The sequence below is a fragment of the Lepidochelys olivacea genome (assembly GCF_965140295.1).
Source record: "Lepidochelys olivacea isolate rLepOli2 genome assembly, chromosome: 20".
Taxonomy (NCBI): Eukaryota; Metazoa; Chordata; order Testudines; family Cheloniidae; genus Lepidochelys; species Lepidochelys olivacea.
The window spans coordinates 4,461,073-4,479,082 of record NC_140430.1 but is presented as its reverse complement, the minus strand read 5'-3'; the positions used below and the strand labels follow the sequence as shown (position 1 = coordinate 4,479,082).

At 48.1% G+C, this 18,010-nt stretch overlaps 1 protein-coding gene across 3 annotated transcripts in view; it reads left to right on the top strand.

The window, feature by feature from the left end:
- The first annotated feature begins 1,222 nt into the window (after nt 1-1,222).
- The window catches only part of TFCP2 (transcription factor CP2), a 38,381-nt gene continuing 21,593 nt past the window's right edge, over nt 1,223-18,010 (top strand). For 2 of the 3 annotated variants that reach the window (XM_084610633.1, XM_084610632.1), the window contains exon 1: nt 1,223-1,760. In XM_084610633.1, the coding sequence (XP_084466759.1) occupies nt 1,639-1,760 (122 nt within the window). In that variant the 5' untranslated portion in view covers nt 1,223-1,638. Of the gene's footprint in view, nt 1,765-18,010 lie in introns of all 3 variants that reach the window. The other variant, XM_084610634.1, reaches the window with a different exon arrangement.

The window sequence follows — 18,010 nt, the reverse complement described above, 5'->3', positions numbered from 1 at the left end:
TCAGGAATCGAACCCACAGCCCTCAGAAGCACTGGCCTGAGCCAATTCCTACAACGGGAGAGGGAGAGGAATCCGGACTGTACCACGCCGAGCGGTTCCTGCGCCTTAACCCCGCTAGTCCCGCCCCGTCCGGCGCGCTCAGCCTATCGCAAGGGTGCTGCCGAGGCGACGGGCCCGCCGGTGAGAAGTGATTGGCTGGCGCTCGTTTCGGGTCTGGAGGGGTCTGGGAGCCGCTATTGGCCGCGAGTGAGTGAGGGGGCGGGGCTTGTTCCCGGCTGGGCTGGAGGAGGGGGCTGCGGCGCTGCCGCCGCCTCCATATTGCGGGGCCGGACGACGAGGTGGTGGGGTCGTGGGTCGCGCTCGGGGCCGGGCAGCCGAGGGGGCCTAGGTGCCGCTGAGCGGGAAGGGGCGGGGCGGGGCTCTGGGCGAGGGGGGTCTCTTGGGGGGGTGCTGTCCCCTGGGAGGGGGGGACTCTGGGCGAGGGGTCCCCTGGGGGGGTGCTGTCCTCTGGGAGGGGGGACTCTGGGCGAGGGGTCCCCTGGGGGGGGTGCTGTCCCCTGGGAGGGGGGACTCTGGGCGAGGGGTCCCCTGGGGGGGGTGCTGTCCTCTGGGCGAGGGGTCCCCTGGGGGGGTGCTGTCCTCTGGGAGGGGGGGACTCTGGGGGGTGCTGTCCTCTGGGAGGGGGGACTCTGGGCGAGGGGTCCCCTGGGGGGGTGCTGTCCTCTGGGAGGGGGGGACTCTGGGGGTGCTGTCCTCTGGGAGGGGGGGACTCTGGGCGAGGGGTCCCCTGGGGGGGTGCTGTCCCCTGGGAGGGGGGACTCTGGGCGAGGGGTCCCCTGGGGGGGTGCTGTCCCCTGGGAGGGGGGGACTCTGGGTGAGGGGTCCCCTGGGGGGGTGCTGTCCCCTGGGAGGGGGGGACTCTGGGTGAGGGGTCCCCTGGGGGGGTGCTGTCCCCTGGGAGGGGGGACTCTGGGTGAGGGGTCCCCTGGGGGGGGGGACTCTGGTGAGGGGTCCCCTGGGGGGGTGCTGTCCTCTGGGAGGGGGGACTCTGGGTGAGGGGTCCCCTGGGGGGGTGCTGTCCTCTGGGAGGGGGGACTCTGGGTGGGGGGGTCCCCTGGGGGGTGCTGTCCTCTGGGAGGGGGGACTCTGGGTGAGGGGGTCCCCTGGGGGGTGCTGCCCCCTGTGAGGGAGTGACTCTGGGTGAGGGGGTTGCTGGGGGGTGCTGTCCCTGGGGAGGGGTGACTCTGGGTGTTGGGGTTCCTAGAGGTTAGTATCCCCTGGAAGGGGGTGACTCTGGCTCTTGGGGTCCTTGGGATGTGCGGGAGTAGTGGCCCCTGGAAAGAGAGTGTCTGTGGGTGTTGAGGTCTCAGGGAGATAGTATCCCTTGGAAGGGGGTGACTGTGTGTTGAGCCCTCTGGGAGTTGGAAATTGTGGGTCCCTGGTGGGGAAGCAGCCCCTGGAGGGAGCTCCCTCACTATTAGGGTACTATAGGGGGAGATTGTGGGTTTTGGGTGTGCCTGGGGTATTTCTCCTGGAAAGGGTGACTCTGTAGTGAGTACCCTGCTTCCCACTGATCTTGGAGGGGGTGGGGGGTTGTACATTTGCCACGGGGCCTGAGCCACAAGCCACTGGGTGAGGATGGCGTGGGCTCTGAAGCTGCCGCTGGCGGACGAGGTGATCGAATCGGGGCTGGTGCAAGATTTTGATGCCAGCCTCTCAGGCATTGGGCAGGAGCTGGGCGCTGGCGCCTACAGCATGAGGTAGGTGAGAGCCTCCTGAACATCTTGTCCTACACCATGAATTGAGAAGGGTGATGAGAGTAGAATATGGAGGTTGTGTTTGGACCACCGCGGGCTGGGAGACTGCAGAGTCCAGGAGTAGTTGGATATTCCATTGGGCTGGGCTGAACAGACAGCACAGTGTATCACAGGTCTTGCATTTAAGGGCAGATGACTTTCTGGTGGGCTGATTGAAGCCATCACTAGGTTGGAGCAGATCAAGGGGCCATTTAGTGCAGTATCCTGTCTTCAGTTGTGATCCGTAATGGGAGTAATGTAAGTAACGGGAGGACACCTTCCCCCTTGTTTGCTCTGCATGCTGCATTTTTGAATATGAAAGATGAAGTGAAACCAGTGGCTGGGAGATTTGGACAGCAGTATAAAACGCGAAGATAAGGTAGAATTTAGAAACAAGATGAAAGTGTGTCACTCCCTTCATGAAGTTGGCTTGAGGAGTTAGTGGTTGCTGGGAGTCAGAGTTAAAATTTAGCCACAGAACTCAACAGTCAAGAAGGATAGTTTTATGAGTTTTGTAAATCCTAAAATGGGAGTAATGGGGACTCTGTGCTTGAGAGCATCATCTAAACTCAGGGTCAGGAAGAATTTACAACACCTGCCTTTCAGCGTTGCACAGCTGGTTAGATTTGGGGCAGTTCACCCCCTCTAAAAATCAGGTATTGGCCATGGTGGGAGGCAGGTTCTCAGGTGGTATGGACTGTTCAGCTAAAGGGGATATAGCAAATCCATTCCTCTGGAATTTGTCCTCCTGCTGTTGTCAAGTTATGGATAAATCATCCAGACTTAGGGTATGTATATGCATACAGTGCTGCTGTACTGTTCTAATACAGCTACAACATGTCTGGTGAAGATGCTATATACTGACTGGAGAGAGCTCTTCCGTGGGCATAAACAAACCACCTCAGTGAGCAGCATAAGTTATGTTGGCGGAAGCAGCTCTCCCACCAACATAGCACTGTGCACATGAATGCTTATTGCAATGTAATTTATGTCGCTCCGGGGGAATATTCACACCCCTGAGCAACATAAGTTTTGCCCTAGTGTAGATATAGTCTAAATCCTGTGCCTCCCATCTGTTGCTGATTAGGAGAGTCTGTTCCATGCTTCTTTGTTCTATGCTCCGTCAACTAATCAGGCCAAGAGTCTCTCTTCCTTAATCTTGCCCCGAATAATCATGCCCAAGGGGTAGGAGAAGCACCTTCAGCTCTCTGTGATCTGAGTGCAGGCATTAGTATCTTAATACTTTAATTCAAGAAGGAGGTTGATGAAGTGGAGACGGTTCAGAGAAGAGCCACGAAAATGAATAAAGGATTAGAAAACCTGCCTTAGGGTTGGTCTACGCAGGAAAATTACATCAGCATGGCTATGTCTCTTGAGGTGTGAAAAATTCACACCCCTAAGGGATGTAGCTAAACCTTCGGTGTAGACAGGGCTAGGTTGACAGAAGAATTCTTCTGTTGACCTAGCTGCCACCTCTTGGAACTCTTCCCATTGGTGTAGGTCATGGCTACACTGACCTGTACAGCTTTTCAAGTATAGATGAGCCCTTGTAGTGATAGTCTCAAAGAGCTCATTCTCTTTCACTTAACAAAGAGAAGGTTAAAGGGTGACTTGATTACAGCCTATAAGTATCTACATGGGGAACGAATATTTAATAATGGGTTCTTCAGTCTAGCGAAGAAGAATCTAATATGGTCCAGTGGCTGGAAGCTGAAGCAGGCTGGAAATAAGGTGTAAAATTTTGACCGTGAGGCTAATTAACCACTGGAACCGTTTACGAAGGGTTGTGGTGGATTCTCAATTTTACAGCAAGATTGGATGTTTTTCTTAAAACATCTGGTCCAGGAATTATTTAGGGGACATTCTGTGCCCTGTGTTGTGCTCATGGTCTGACTAATCACAGTGTTCCTTTCTGGCCTTGGAATCTACGCTTCTCTGAGATTCTGGCTCTCTTCCTTTCTGTGGCCTCGGGGGAAGTCGCTTTCCCTACTTTGCACTGGGGGCTGGGAGGGAGTTTAAGGATCATACGGTTAATATTAAAGTGCCTAATTAATACTTGTATTATGATTGTGACCAACAGCCCTGCTCAGGATCAGGACCTCATTGTGCTGGACACTGTACTGACCTGTTCTTGCTTAGAAGAGTTTGTGTTAACCCACTGCTGAGTGTCTCCTTGGTCCCTCTCTGTACCTGATCTGTAGGGGATAAGAGACGGTCACAGCCCCAGCTAAGCTATAGCAGCTCATGCTTTCAGCTCTAGAGGTCCTCAGTTCAATCCCTGGTGTGGTGGTCATCACCCTTGCAATCAAAGATGACATATGACATGCTGTGTCAGGGAGAATTTAATAGACACATATAGGTTGGCAGTCTGTTTCCCCTCCCCCGCCCAATAATTCAAATATATAAAGTACCACCTATTTCCCTCTGTCTCTCCAGCCATTATTGACTGGCTGACTTGATGTGGCATTGAGAGGTGATCTGAAGATGATGAGGGTGGTGGCCTCACTTGTCGGGAAGGCATAATACTTAATAAAGCGCTTTGAGATCTACAGATGAAAAGTGCAGTATCCGAGCTCGTATCATGTCATGGATAAGGGGTGGCATGGAAGAAGGTGCAAATGAATCTGGCACTTTTTAGCCCCATGGAGGAGATGGACAGGAGGACATTACAGTAAGGCAGTGGCAGGGAGGCGCGGAACTGTGAGGGACCTTGATGGGCAGGTTGGTGATGGAACAGGGGGAGCCAGTGGAGAGGTTTAGTTAAGGGGGTGTTGTGGTCAGTGTATGGGCAAAGAGGCATTCTAGAGATCTTAGGGTTGGTCTGCATGAGAAAGTTGCACTGGTTTAACTTAAGGTGTGATTTTTATTTTAAACTGGTGAAAAAGTGTGTGTGTGTGTGTACATTCCTGTTTCGACTGAAACCGGGCTTCTTTCGGTCAATCCTAATCAACTGAAGCTGAATCAAAACAAAGCTGGTTTGAAATACAATGGAGGGGAGGGGTGCAAGATGTCTCTTGATTACAGACAGGAGTGCCTGGGAGGATGGTGGAGTTGCCGACAGTGATGGGGGAGACAGCTTGGCAGGAAAGTTCCGGAGTTTGGCCACCTTAAACTTAACCTCTGGGAGGGGATGTTGGAGAGACAGGCCAAGGGGTGGTGTAGGGTGGAGGGAGATGGGTCAGGACTGGAGAGGTAGAGTGGAGTCACCTGTGGAAAGATCGTGATCAAAACTGTCAGTGGAAGCAATCACCCAGAGGGCGGGCGTAATGGGATATGAGTGGGCCAAGGATGAAGTCCTGTCGAAACACTGCCCACAGAGTGACAGAGATGAGGCGGACCATTTGAATGTGACCCTGAAGGGCTAATCAGAGAGATGGGAGGAGAAGACAGGACAAGATTTAAAGGAACTGTGTGTGATCAGTGGTGTCATAAGCAGCCGGGAACTGAAGGAAGCTGACGGTGGAGCAGGAAACTTGATGAGAGCGGTTTTGGAGAAGTGAAAATGGAGGAAGCCAGACTGGCAGGACACCCAGGATAGAGTTTGAGGAGAGGATTGTGAGGTGGGGAGAGATGGGGCAATAATTGGCAGTGTCCACGGTTTCAAGGACATGTTTGTATTTTGAGGAGAACTGGCCAGAAGAGAGCAAAAGGAGAGAGGGAGGAGGGGGAAAGCAAGCTTTTTTTTTTCTCCAGGAAGAGCTTCTCCCAGGATAGGTTGACATGAAACTTCACCACCACTAAGTTGTTGCCATCTTAATGCCAGCATTTAAACCATCCCATTGGGTAGAGGTGCACTGTGAAAAGTTCAAGCAGGGGACACATAAGGTGGAGTTTGAAATGTGCTAAAAGTTAAATGACATTTCCTGGAGGAGGACGTGTGCAAATGCCAAGGTGCTTTAAATGCAACAGGCTCGCGTTAATCTAACACACTACAGTTTGTCGGCATAATTTATATTCCTCAGGGGCGTGAATAAACCACCCTCCCCCATAGCGACATAAATTACACTGACCTAAGCGTTGGTGTGGCCAGTGCCATGCTGGGGGGAGAAGTTCTCCCATAGCTACCGCCGCTCTCGGAGGTGGTTTTATTCTGCTGACGGGAGAGGTATGCACTGTATGTGTTGACATGCCCTTAATCCAGTGGTTCTCACCCCGTGGCAGTGGGCCGCTTGCGGCCAATCAGCACACAGCTGCAGCCTATGTGACATCCTCAGGTCCATACTGGTAGTATATATATTGTGTGGATGGAGCCCACATAACACACACACAGCTGCATATGCAGCCCACAATGGTAATAGGTGGAGAACCACTGCCTTAGTCCATTGTCAACAAGCAGTGAAGGGCTCCTTGCTTTCTGGTACTTCATCTCCTTTAGGGGACAGATGGTGTTAAATAGCAGCTGTTACTGTTCAGGCCTGGTCTTTTATTTAACCAGGTGATGGGGATAGCTAGAGCCTTCTCCTGGTTGCCTCTGGGTGTATGACTGAGACTACTATCAAGGCTATACAACACCAACTTATTCTTGTGGCGTGTCTTACGTGCAAACGGTACCTGCTCTGTTTCAAGCATCCGGGACACGCTCACGTTTATCATATATAACTCTTAAAACCAACTCCTTTAACTATTTTACTGATAACGCCTTCAAATATTAAAATTAGATTGTAAGTTCTTTGGCGCAGGGACTGTCTTTGTTCTGTTTGTACAGCGCCTGGTGTAATGGGGTTCTTATCCATGGCTGCGGCTCCTAGGTGCTACCGCAATCCAAAAAAAAACCCCAAAACCAACCTTACAACGAGGTAACATTAGTTGGTGAGTGTGGCTTATTATTTATTTATATTAATTTGTATTCCCATAGTGCCTACAGACCACAGTCCAGGCTCAGAACCCCTTTGAGCTATCAGCTACACAGGTACATAACTGAAAGATGCTTCCTAACCCAAAGAGCTTACAGGCAAAGTCATGATGCAACATCAAGGGGATTACAACAGACAGACATGGAACGCAAAGCAAACAGATAATTTGTGATGAACATAATAAGCAGCAGTTACAGCACTCCCACTTTCCTAGCTATTATCAAGTGTTTCAGAGCTAAATGACCTGTCTCCTCCTGAGAGGAAATGCAAGCAGTGAAAATAGACTGGTCAGGTTTGCTGTAGCTCTTTGCCATAAGTTTGGGCTTCAGACTTACAAACTAACACTTCGCTTATTTTATTTTTGCAAAAACGCTAGGTCTGAGCTACCTACTGTTGTTTAGTATTCAGAGTGACTGAGAGGGAGAGAAATGGAGAGGTGTTAGCAAATGGGGAGATGTTTTCAGTTAAAACTTGAAGTGAGATAGAGGAATCCTGTCCTAAGTGGCAGGAATGTTCTGGCACCAACACTCCCCTGCAGTGCACAAGGAAGGCCGAGCCTAGATAGCTGGTGGAGATGGATGAGATTGGGGAGTGGGGGCGGCAAGGGGCCTGACTCCATTGCCCTGCATCTTGTGGCACCAGTGCAAAGTGCTGCTGATCTGACCTGGTAATGTCTTGCACTTCAGTGGTGGAAACAATGGTACAAGGCGTGGTGCGGTGGAGAATTGGGCCTGAGGGCTGTGAAGTCAGCTGAGCAAGTGCACAGAGCATTTTAAGAATGACAGACTTTGAGCTGGCTCCTGGAATGAACAGCCAGCCAGGATAGGGGTTTGAGAATTGGGAGTGACAGGCTTATACTTCCTACATGTCAGAGGGTGGGCAGCAGTGTATCTTGCCCATATTGAAAGTGGAGTATTGTCTGTGTCTTATCCCCCTTCAGATAGTGGACTTCGTAGGACTATTCCCACCCTCCCATCTGTGAAGGAACATAAATGGCTATTCTGAATTGTAGACAAATTGGAGGTGTCCACAAGAATGTAGAACTCCAGCATTACAGGATCAGGTCTGACGATGCCCAGATGAGATACAGCGTGGTCCAGTGGCTAGAGTGCTGGTCTGGGAGCTGGGTTCTGGTTTTGCCTCCATTACTGACTTGCAGTGCGACCTTGGAAAAGTCACTTCCCTTCTCTGGGCCCCTTTTCCCCCTCCCGCCCCTCTGTCTGTCTTATCTATTTAAATTGTAAAAATCTGGAGGCAGAGATTCTCTCTCGCTATGGGTTTGTGCTGTTAGGAGCATAATGGAGCTCTTTGCCTTGGTTGTGCTCTCTTGGTGCCACGTCCTGCTATTACTACTACTTCCTTTATAATCCCCAGTCATCCTCCTCTTTCTGTTCAGTTCAGATGCGTGCCTTTGGTTTATGTGCTTTGTCATCATGCTGCTCGGTTTATGGAGTCATATCCAAATTGTGATGTAGTTTCCAAACAGACGGTTCTGAACCTATTTCAGAGTAACAGCCGTGTTAGTCTGTATTTGCAAAAAGAAAAGGAGGACTTGTGGCACCTTAGAGACTAACCAATTTATTTGAGCATAAGCTTTCGTGAGCTACAGCTCACTTCATCGGATTAGGTTCTAAACCTAATTTGTCAGCCAGAGTGAAAAGAGGCTGGACATGAGGCTCCGGAACCAAACTCTGTGACTACGTTTCAGCTCTTGTAATCTGGCAGTGCAGGCAGGCCCCCTCCCTTGTAATAGCAGGTGTTTTTTCCAAAACAGAAACGCAGATAAATTAATATATTCAAGTGAAACCCTGTTGGCTGCATTTCAGAGCTTGCATTCCATAAAGGCGGCTTCGGTTAGCTTGCAAAGAAATGTGGGGGGGGCGGATTTTACATCCTTAACTTGTAAAATGACCTTGGTGAAATGGCTTGTCTTCTCCTTCCTCTGTAAACTCAGCTGTACACTTGATAAAAGCAGGGCAATAGTGCTGAATACCAGCAGTCTGAATGGAGTTTTCCCCAGGAAATAGCTACCCAGAATACCTGGCTCTTCCATACCCTCCCAGCAACACGCACCAACCAGAGGCAGAGCTCTGCTACTGAAATATTACCTACAACTCCAGGGTAAAGAGCATTTAAACACCAAAAAGTTTTCATACCACGTAATAGTAATTGACTTAAGCAAACTCAACTCCCTTCTCCTCCGTGGAAAGCATTCCATGCCTTAGGTCTGAACTCTGTTGGCCTCCTGAAACCTAACTCTCTTTCCCTGACATTTGTTGACCTAAGCTGAACATAAATAGTGCCTGTCCCAATGTAGGTAAATGCCTTCCTGACATCTGACATTTTCTCCTGTGTCATGGCAGTTCCACACGCCAGTCACAGGGAGGAAAGACTTCCATGGCCATTTTGTTTCCTCGCTTGTGGTCGTTTTTCCCCTCCACCACTCCTTGTGGTTTTCAGTTGCTCTTTAATCTCACTATGGAAGAGGCACCATGCTACCCTGGGAATGTACATTGGTAGGTGGGTGTGGAGATGATCTTCATCCTCGGAGATGGACAGTCTCGGCTTTACCTTATGGACATTCTGCAGTATAGGATCAGAGGATGTATTTCTAGGTATACTAAATCCTGCCTTGAAGCAAGGGGATGGAAGGCCTAGATGACTGCCTGAGATTGTCCCTTTCAGCTGAACATTTCTATGGTTTTGCTAGTGGATGCAATCATTGGTGTTACTGGTAGCTTTATATAACAAAGCAGTTCTTAAGAGGTCAGAGACAGCTTTGAAAGATTTCATTAGTAACTGACCATACATTTCCCTTTGAAGAATTCCTGGAACTCTCTGTTGCTTGTTTGACTCTGTCAACTGTACAAGAGGGTCTCAGTTGTGAATCACTAGTTGTCTAGGAGCCGTTAATGGGAAGTATAAATTGGCTAATGGGGAATATAATTGTATGTTAGAGTAGTGGTTCTCAAACTTTTGTACTGGTGACCCCTTTCACATAGGAAGCCTCTGAGTGCAACCCCCCGTTATAAATTAAAAACACTTTTTAAAATATGTTTAACTCCATTATAAATGCAGGAGGCAAAGCGGGGTTTGGAGTGGAGGCTGACAGCTCGTGACTCCACATGTAATAACCTTGCAACCCCCTGACGGGTCCGGAGCACAGTTTGAGAACCTCTGTGTTAGAGCTTCTCGATTTTACCAAAATAAAACTTACAACTCATCATCTTCCTGAACTGAGCAGATGAATGGTGACATGAAAGGTCAGAGCATGAGAAGATGGGACTTGGCAGTGTACTGTGTCTTAAAGAAGGCTGGAGATAACACATGAGGTCACAACCTCTTGCTATCTCTTGGTAAGTCATTAAGAGTTTCCACTGGAGATGCTAGTTGTGAGTCCAAGCATTTTTGAGGACCTGTTGAGCTCTTTAAGCTCTGGCTGTCTTAATGATACCATTCCTATAAATATTTAAACTTTTTATTACACCATACAACATGTAAAGCTGACTCTACTACCCGGGTTGCATAGCACAGGAACGTAATGGCCTTTAAATGATTAGAACTCCCAGCCTAGGGGCTCTTAACATAATCCATGACTGCTGTGACTGAGAGATGAAGAAAATTGCTTTCTTTGGATGCTGTTTGTGATCTTTCTAGTGAGGATAACTCCATGCAGTTAACTATATCAGTATGATCACTGGACCAGAATGCCTGTCTGTATGTTCAGTTAGTAATCAAAGGCTCAGAAGGAGCTGTGCTTCTGTAACCTATACAGCCTTGTTAGTAGCTATTAGAGAGCGCACTTATCTTTGGTAGTGATGTATTGCTTGTTTTACACTTAGCTAACAAGTGGGTAACTAGGAATTCTGTGCTTGATTAGACTAATTCTACCAATATGGCAGTACAGTGGTCCAGAACTGACTCTGTGTAGCACCTGTTGGGATGTGTAATATTTCTAACAGAAATTCAGAGTCCAGGTTAAGTAGGGCCCCAAATAGCTGGGGTCCTAACAGCTTTGTCAGCTGCTAAATCGGATCTGTAGCTATTATAGACTTGCTAAATATTTGATGCTGTGAAAAGCAGTCTGTGACGTAACAGCGAACTGCTTTACTGTCTCTTAACCTGATGTTAGTTCCAAGTTGTTATATAGAACTCCAGATGTTTTCCATCTGTTCTAATGCAGTGATGACTGGATGTTCGTTATGTAGTGGTAAGGCTGGTGTTCTCAAGGTAGGATGGTTGCATCCAGGGGAATTCTAGCTCAGGGTATCTTTCTGTAGGAAAAATAGCCATCACTGTTTTCTAATGGGATGCCTGAGCTATAGCAAAGATCGGTTCTTCATCTGTCCGTTCTGCAGAGAAACATCAAGCCAAGTCTTTTAACTGGATTATGTAACATGCCCAATTGTGTAAATTCTCTTGCACATTCCTTGATGCAGTAATGCTGTGTTTCCAGCACCCAGGCGTCTCCCTGGTATGTCTAGCTGGTTGTGTGGGGGCAGATGTCTGCCACAGCAATATATCCAACAGTTGATGATGATGTGGCATAAGTTTCTTATATACACTGGGTGTGAGAGAGCCCCTAAAATCTAAGAATTTACTGTAATGTCTTGTGCATGTTCCTGGCTCTGTTTTTCCCTGGTGCTGCTCCCCCATCCCCTTGGCTTTCTAGTGATACTAAGTACCTTTCATTGTCTTTCTACTTTGTTTCAATGTGAGGGTTAGTATGTATGTTCTATTGGTGTTTGGTATATTCCTGTTTTCAGTTCTCCCCTGATGCACTTACTAGGAGTGTGAGTCCATGAACAAATAGGCACCTGCCCAAGTTAGTTCCATAGTTGACTGGCATCGTTAAATATTATTTGCTTCCCTAAAATTGTCATCCTTTGGGGTTTAATGAGCTGCAAGCTTCTGCGGTCTCATGCTGTAGGGCTGACTCTTGGCACCAAGAGATGGGCTTGTAGCTGTTGGTCTGTAGCAGAAATATGTAATCTATACATATAGGGCCATACCAAATTCACGGCCATAAAAAACTCATCACAGAAATCTGGTCTCCCCCCCCCGGGAAATCTGGTCTTTTGTCCGCTTTTACCCTGTACTGTGTAGATTTCACGGGAAGACCAGCATTTCTCAAACTGGGGGGCCCTGACCCTGGGGGGGGGGTGGCCTCAAGGTTATTTTAGGGGAGGTGCGGTATTGCCACCCTTACTTCTACATTGCCTTCAGATCTGGGCAGCTGACGAACGGCGGCTGTTGGTTGGGTGTCCAGCTCTGAAGGCAGCGCCCCGCCAGCAGCGGTGCAGAAGTGTGGGTCACAGTGCCGTACCACGCCATCCTTCCTTCTGCGCTGCTGCTGGCTGCAGCTCTGCCTTCAGAGCTGGGCTCCCGGCCAGCAGCCACCGCTCTCCAGCTGCCCAGCTCTGAAGGCAGCGGTGACAGTGCAGAAGGAAGGGTAGCAGTACCGCAACCCCTCCCCACAATAACCTTGTGACACCACCCCCCCCGAACTTCTTTTTGGGTCAGGACCTCTACAATTACAACACTGTGAAATTTCAGATTTAAATAGCTAAAATAATGAAATTTACAATTTTTAAAATCCTATGACTGTGAAATTGACCAAAATGGACTGTGGATGTCTAACTATATACTTTGCTACATGGCCCTTGACTCTGTAGTATGTGAACATCTAGTGGAAGGCAGGGATGGTGATGCATGTAGAATGGATGATAGAAATCAGGGCATTTAAAAGAAATAAAGATAAGATGTCAATGCATCTTATAGTGAGGGGTGGCTGCAGCCAGCAACTGCCCAACTTGCCTTCTGCATGGGTTTCTCTCTTTAAAAGCAGCCACTTCCTGTTATGATAATGATGGAATCAGATGGCGACTGGTTACTTTTGCAGCATTTTGGGGGGGGAGGGGAGCCCATGAATATTTCATCTCCTGAAATCAAAGGGTTAAAACTTTGCTCAGGGGGCAAAACGGTAAATGTTTGACTAGTCCAGTTCTCCCTCAGCAGACTTAATGTTCAGCAAAAAAAAAACCAACAAAAAACATGTTGACCTTTAAGGGTCTGGCTTAACCCTCCTTCTCTACCTTTCTTCCCCATACCCCCTACGTTCCCCTAAAGTAGTTGAAAAGTAAAGTAGTTGAAAGGGGTGTCAAGCAAAACTTAATGTGCTTTTAAACTGTTTTTAAATGAACTCCCAGTGTGGTGGAAAATTTCTCAGCCTCTCCAAAGCAAGGTCTGCAGTGGTGTTAAAATCTCTGCTCTAGAGCAGGGCAGCCCCCACCGACATCGATCTGTGTGTGTTGGGCATGGTGGAAATGTATGCCACAATGTTCCTTCACTCCTCCTCCAGGCTCCGTTTTTGTCAACAGGGCACAGGGTGAAACTCTAGCTCACGAAAGCTTCTGCCCTAAATGCATCCGATGAAGTGAGCTGTAGCTCACGAAAGCTTATGCTCAAATAAATTTTAGTTTCTAAGGTGCCACAAGTCCTCCTTTTCTTTTTGCAAATACAGACTAACACGGCTGCTACTCTGAAACCAAATAAATTTGTTAGTCTCTAAGGTGCCACATGGACACTTTTTTTTTTTTTTTTTTTTTTGCTGGTACAGACTAACAGGCTACCACTGAAACCTGTCAAAAAGTCTCCTATCTTACAACCTGCCACATGACCAAACCTGAGATAGGATGGTTCAAAACAATCAGAGCTTATCTCCTGAAAGCAACACATCGTCCCCAAAATCTCCTGTTCCACTAATAAGTAACACTGACTGTTAAATTGGATTAGTGACATTTTTTTAAAAAAAGAAGTAACTCAACTCTCAGGCCCAGATCCTCAGAGGGATTTAGGTGCCTAACTCCAATTGAAATCAGTAGGAGTTAGGTGCCTGAAATACCTTTTGAGTATCTGGGTTTCAGACTCTTTGAAAAGTACAATGTTACATATGATTGGAAGGAACCTCCTGGCTCACTGAGTTGAGTCCCCTGCTTATCGCAGGCAACCCCATCATACAATCCCAATAATAAATTTACCAAGCCCTGTGTTAAAACAAGCTAGCTTGTTGGCCTCCACACCTGTGTTCTGTTAAGTACAATGACTTCCCTCTAAGAAGAAAAGGAGGACTTGTGGCACCTTAGAGACTAACCAATTTATTTGAGCTAAGGCTGTAGATATTTCTAAGAGCTGACGTGCTCATTGCGGTATGAGAAACAAATAAAGTAGAGCTCTGTGTAAGATCAAAAGCTTGTCTCTCTCACCCACAGACGTTGGTCCAACAAAAGATATTACCTCACCCACCTTGTCTCTAATATCCTGGGACCGACGCCGCTACAGCGACACTACGTACATGAGAACCAAACAGTCAGTCTGCCTCAAAGAAGTTGTAAGCTGAGATGCAGAGATAAGAGGAGATGTACTGGGAGACCGAAAGGAGGTTTAACTACGGCTGTATGCATAGACTTTTTTTGTCACTGGTCTCAAATGTAATGTTATCGTGGAGAAGGCACTTTGACTTGCATAGGTTCGTGGCTTGTCAAATTTGTCAGTAACTTAAATTATTTGAGCTGTCTCCCTGCCAGTGCAGGATTGTTCCCTAGGGTACAAATTCTGGTGTTCTTGAACTGTAGACTGGACAAAAGTTACAGTAGCATCAGATGATAGATTCACATAGTGCACTGGAGATGAGATACAGGACACTGAGCTGGACCGATGCAAATGGCTGGGCTTTGCCTTGGGTTTATTTTGATTTCACTAGCTTTGTATGCTACAGCTGCAATCTCTTAATGTGGGATTTGTTTGTGCCCAACGTAATCATCCTCCAGCCAAGGTAGGAAGTCTGTGCTAAGAGGTGGCGTGTGTGTTTCATGTTTGTGGTCAACAGCATGCTAGGCAAACTGGAAAGAAGCATTAAATAATAAAAACTGTTGCATCCCCCAAGGCATAAGGAAAGTGTGTGAGCCATTGCACGGTCTCAATATTTGCATGGAAGCAAAGTTTTGGAAACTCTCAAATACAACTTAATTCAAAGGAAGAGGTGCATCTGACAGTGGGGCTTCTACAGATGAGCTGCCGTGTGGCCCAGTGGGCATTGGCGTGGGTCTGAGACAACCTTAGTTTTCATCTTGGCTCTGACATTGACTGTGCGACCCTGAGCAAGTCACTTCTCTTCTTTCTGCCTCAGTTTCCCCCAATCCACCCCAACCTTTATCTTGTCTGTTTAGATTGTAAATTCTCTGGGGCAGACTGTCTTACTATGTGTTTATACAATGCCTAGTACAGTGAGGGGCCTTGACCTCGGTTGGATAGCTAGGCATTTCTGGAATTCAAATAATGGACAAAGGAGAGAAGCAAATAAGGGCAATCCATCCAAGATTTTTACACTGGAAAAACTCTCATCCCCAAGTTTGTCTGTGTGAATGTGACATATATTTTAATACCCAAAATACTTTGCTTAACCAGGAAATGGACTCTCTGTGTGTGCGTGTGTATGTGGTGGTTGTTCGCTCTGAACTGTCTAGACTATTTTCCCCCCCCATGTTTGTAATGGTATTGGTGACCTTAGTCTGAATAGGGCCTCGCATTCCATTCAATCTTACCCTTAGGGGCAAAGTAGTTTCTGGTTACTTTGCTAATCTAGCAAGTTAAAATTCCCTTGTCTCATCCAGTGCTAGGTGTGACGGGTTTGTCTGTTTATGCAACACTGCCGCCCCGTCTTGTGAGCAGAGCTCTGCTTCTTTCATTGTTTGGTAAGACTTGACTTCCTCTGACCCATAGAACATTCTTTCTTGAGCCCTGCCTATGCAAGGACATTTTCTGGAAGAGCTATTGTGGAATGCGTGACTTTTTTTTTTTTTTTTTTTTTTGCCAGAATGAAGTATTCCCCACTTGGTACTGTTCCAGAACAGTTTATTCTGCACTAGCTATGCTGGTTGAGGACTCCGTATAGACAAGGCTTTGAGCAGCTGCTGCCTCAATTGCAGTATCTCCTCTGTAAGGTGCTATTCCTGGAGATACCAGTGTATCGCATGGTGGGCAGCTGGTGTTTGGCGGAGGGCTTGAGTGGCAGAACTGAACTGAAGGGGGGAAACGTCTTTTCATTTAAAAAAAAAAAAGTCCCACCGTTATAGCTGCACTTCAGCGCCCTCCACCTCGAATGCACCATGGTGTGTGTGTGTGTCAGTAACAGTCACGTATTGGCAAAGAATGGTCAGGCTTCTCCAGCAAAGCGCTGTATCAGATTCTGAAACCAGGTCTCCAGAGCGCCCCTCCTGTCAGTGCTATGGACCGCTGATGAAGTCTGAGAGACTTTTAGCGACATCCGCTGGGATTTTCTAGAAGTGCTGAAAGCCTGGTTTACACCCCAGGTTTTTGTAGTGGTAGAACTCTTTCCATTAAGGGCGTATTTCCCCCCCACACCACACACCAACTGACGATAATTCTACCAGTACAACCCCTAGTGTGAATGCAGTTTTACCAATATAGCTTATTCCCATGTGGGAAAGGGAGTAAGCTATACCAGTTTACCAGCACTTTGATAGCAGTATAACTGCATCCCTGCTAGGGGCACATATGCTGCTGGAGTTCACTCTCCTTACAGTGTGTACGATAACACCCTTTCATGTTGTGTGTGTATCTAAATCTCCTCACTGTATTTTCTACTGGATGCATCCGACGAAGTGGGCTGTAGCTCACGAAAGCTCATGCTCAAATAAATGGGTTCGTCTCTAAGGGGCCACAAGTCCTGCTTTTCTTTTTGCGAATACAGACTGACACGGCTGCTCCTCTGAAACCTGCAGTTAAAGTGATACACCTTTTGTGTGCTGACAAGGCCTTAGGGCAGCAATTTTCAAACTTTTTTTCTGGAGACCCAGTTGAAGAAAATGGTTGATGCCCATGACCCAACAGAGCTGGGGTGAGGGCTGCGGGGTAGGGCCAGGAATGAGGGGTTCAGGGTGTGGGCTGGGACTCTGGGCTGGTGCAGGCTCTGGGGTGGGGCTGGGGATGAGGGATTTGGGGTGCAGGGAGGGCTCCGGCTTTAGGGGGTGCTCAGGGCTGGGGCAGGGGATTGGGGCACGGGCTTATCTCGGGCAGCTCCCAGTCAGTGACACAGCAGGGGTGTTGAGGCAGATTTCCTGCCTGTCATGGCACCATGGACCACACTGCATCCTGGAAGCAGCTAGCAGCAGGTCCAGCTCCTAGCTGCTCTCGCCTGCAGGCACCGTGACCCCTCCCCCCTCATCTCCTGTTGGCCGGGAACCGGAGTGCGGAGCCGGTGCTCGAGGTGGGGGCAACACGCAGAGCCCCATGTGTTCCCCCCCCCCCCACACACACACACCAGGAGCTGCTGCTGCCCACTTCCAGGGCACAGTGTGGTGTCAGAACAGGTAGGGACTAGCCTGCCTTAGCCAGGCAGTGCTACTGGCAGGACTTTCAACGACCCGGTCGGCGGTGCTGACCAGAGCCGCCATGACCCAGTGCCTTCCATTCCACGACCCAGTACTGGGTGGTGACTCGCAGTTTGAAAACCACTGCCATAGGGAGTTGGCCTGTTTAAATTCATTGGGACTTGGGATACTTACCTTGGTATCCCTTCTGGGGTCCTACTTGAAATTATTATTGTTTTTTGGGGGGGGGGGGAATCCCTGGCTTATTGTAAATCTGACAGGTCAGTGATGTACCCAGATGATATGTTGTGGTACTGTTGGAAAAGGTCACTAGCGCGTGTTGCTTTAGACCCTTCAATGACCCAGCCCCTCGCAGTGGCATCTGAGGCAAACCAGATTTGTAAACGGCCAGTGACAAATGAGGTGTAGAAATCGATGGTCTAATAATGATTTACTGGTAATTTCTACTAATTGGAGTTTAAATCTTCTCTATTGGAGTTAAGGGTGCTGAGAAATGTCACTAGCTAATGCAAGGTGCTGTAGTTTTGTTTTTTGTTTCCTTTTTAAGGTCAAAAGGAACCATTGTGTTGGTTTAGTCTGACCACCTGTGTAACAAAGGCCATAGGATTTCTTTGTAAATTAATTCCTGCTTCAGGTTCAATATGCTTTGGTTCAAGCACAGCTATCTCTTTGAAAAAACATCAGTTGGTTTTTGAAATTTCTTGTGATGGAGAATCCACCACAACCCTTGGTAATTTGTTCCAAAGATTGATTATCGTTACTGTGGAAAAATCTGCCCGTTATTTCTAATACGAAGGAATGTCTGGTTGGGTTGCCATCCTCAATTCCATAAAAGCTGCTCCATCTCCATGGCAGCTCGGTGGGAGGATCTTCTCTTCTAGTGACTCCTGGACATGCTTGCTTGCCTAGATGTAGGAGTTCAAATGCCTAGAGCCCTGCAAATCTGCAG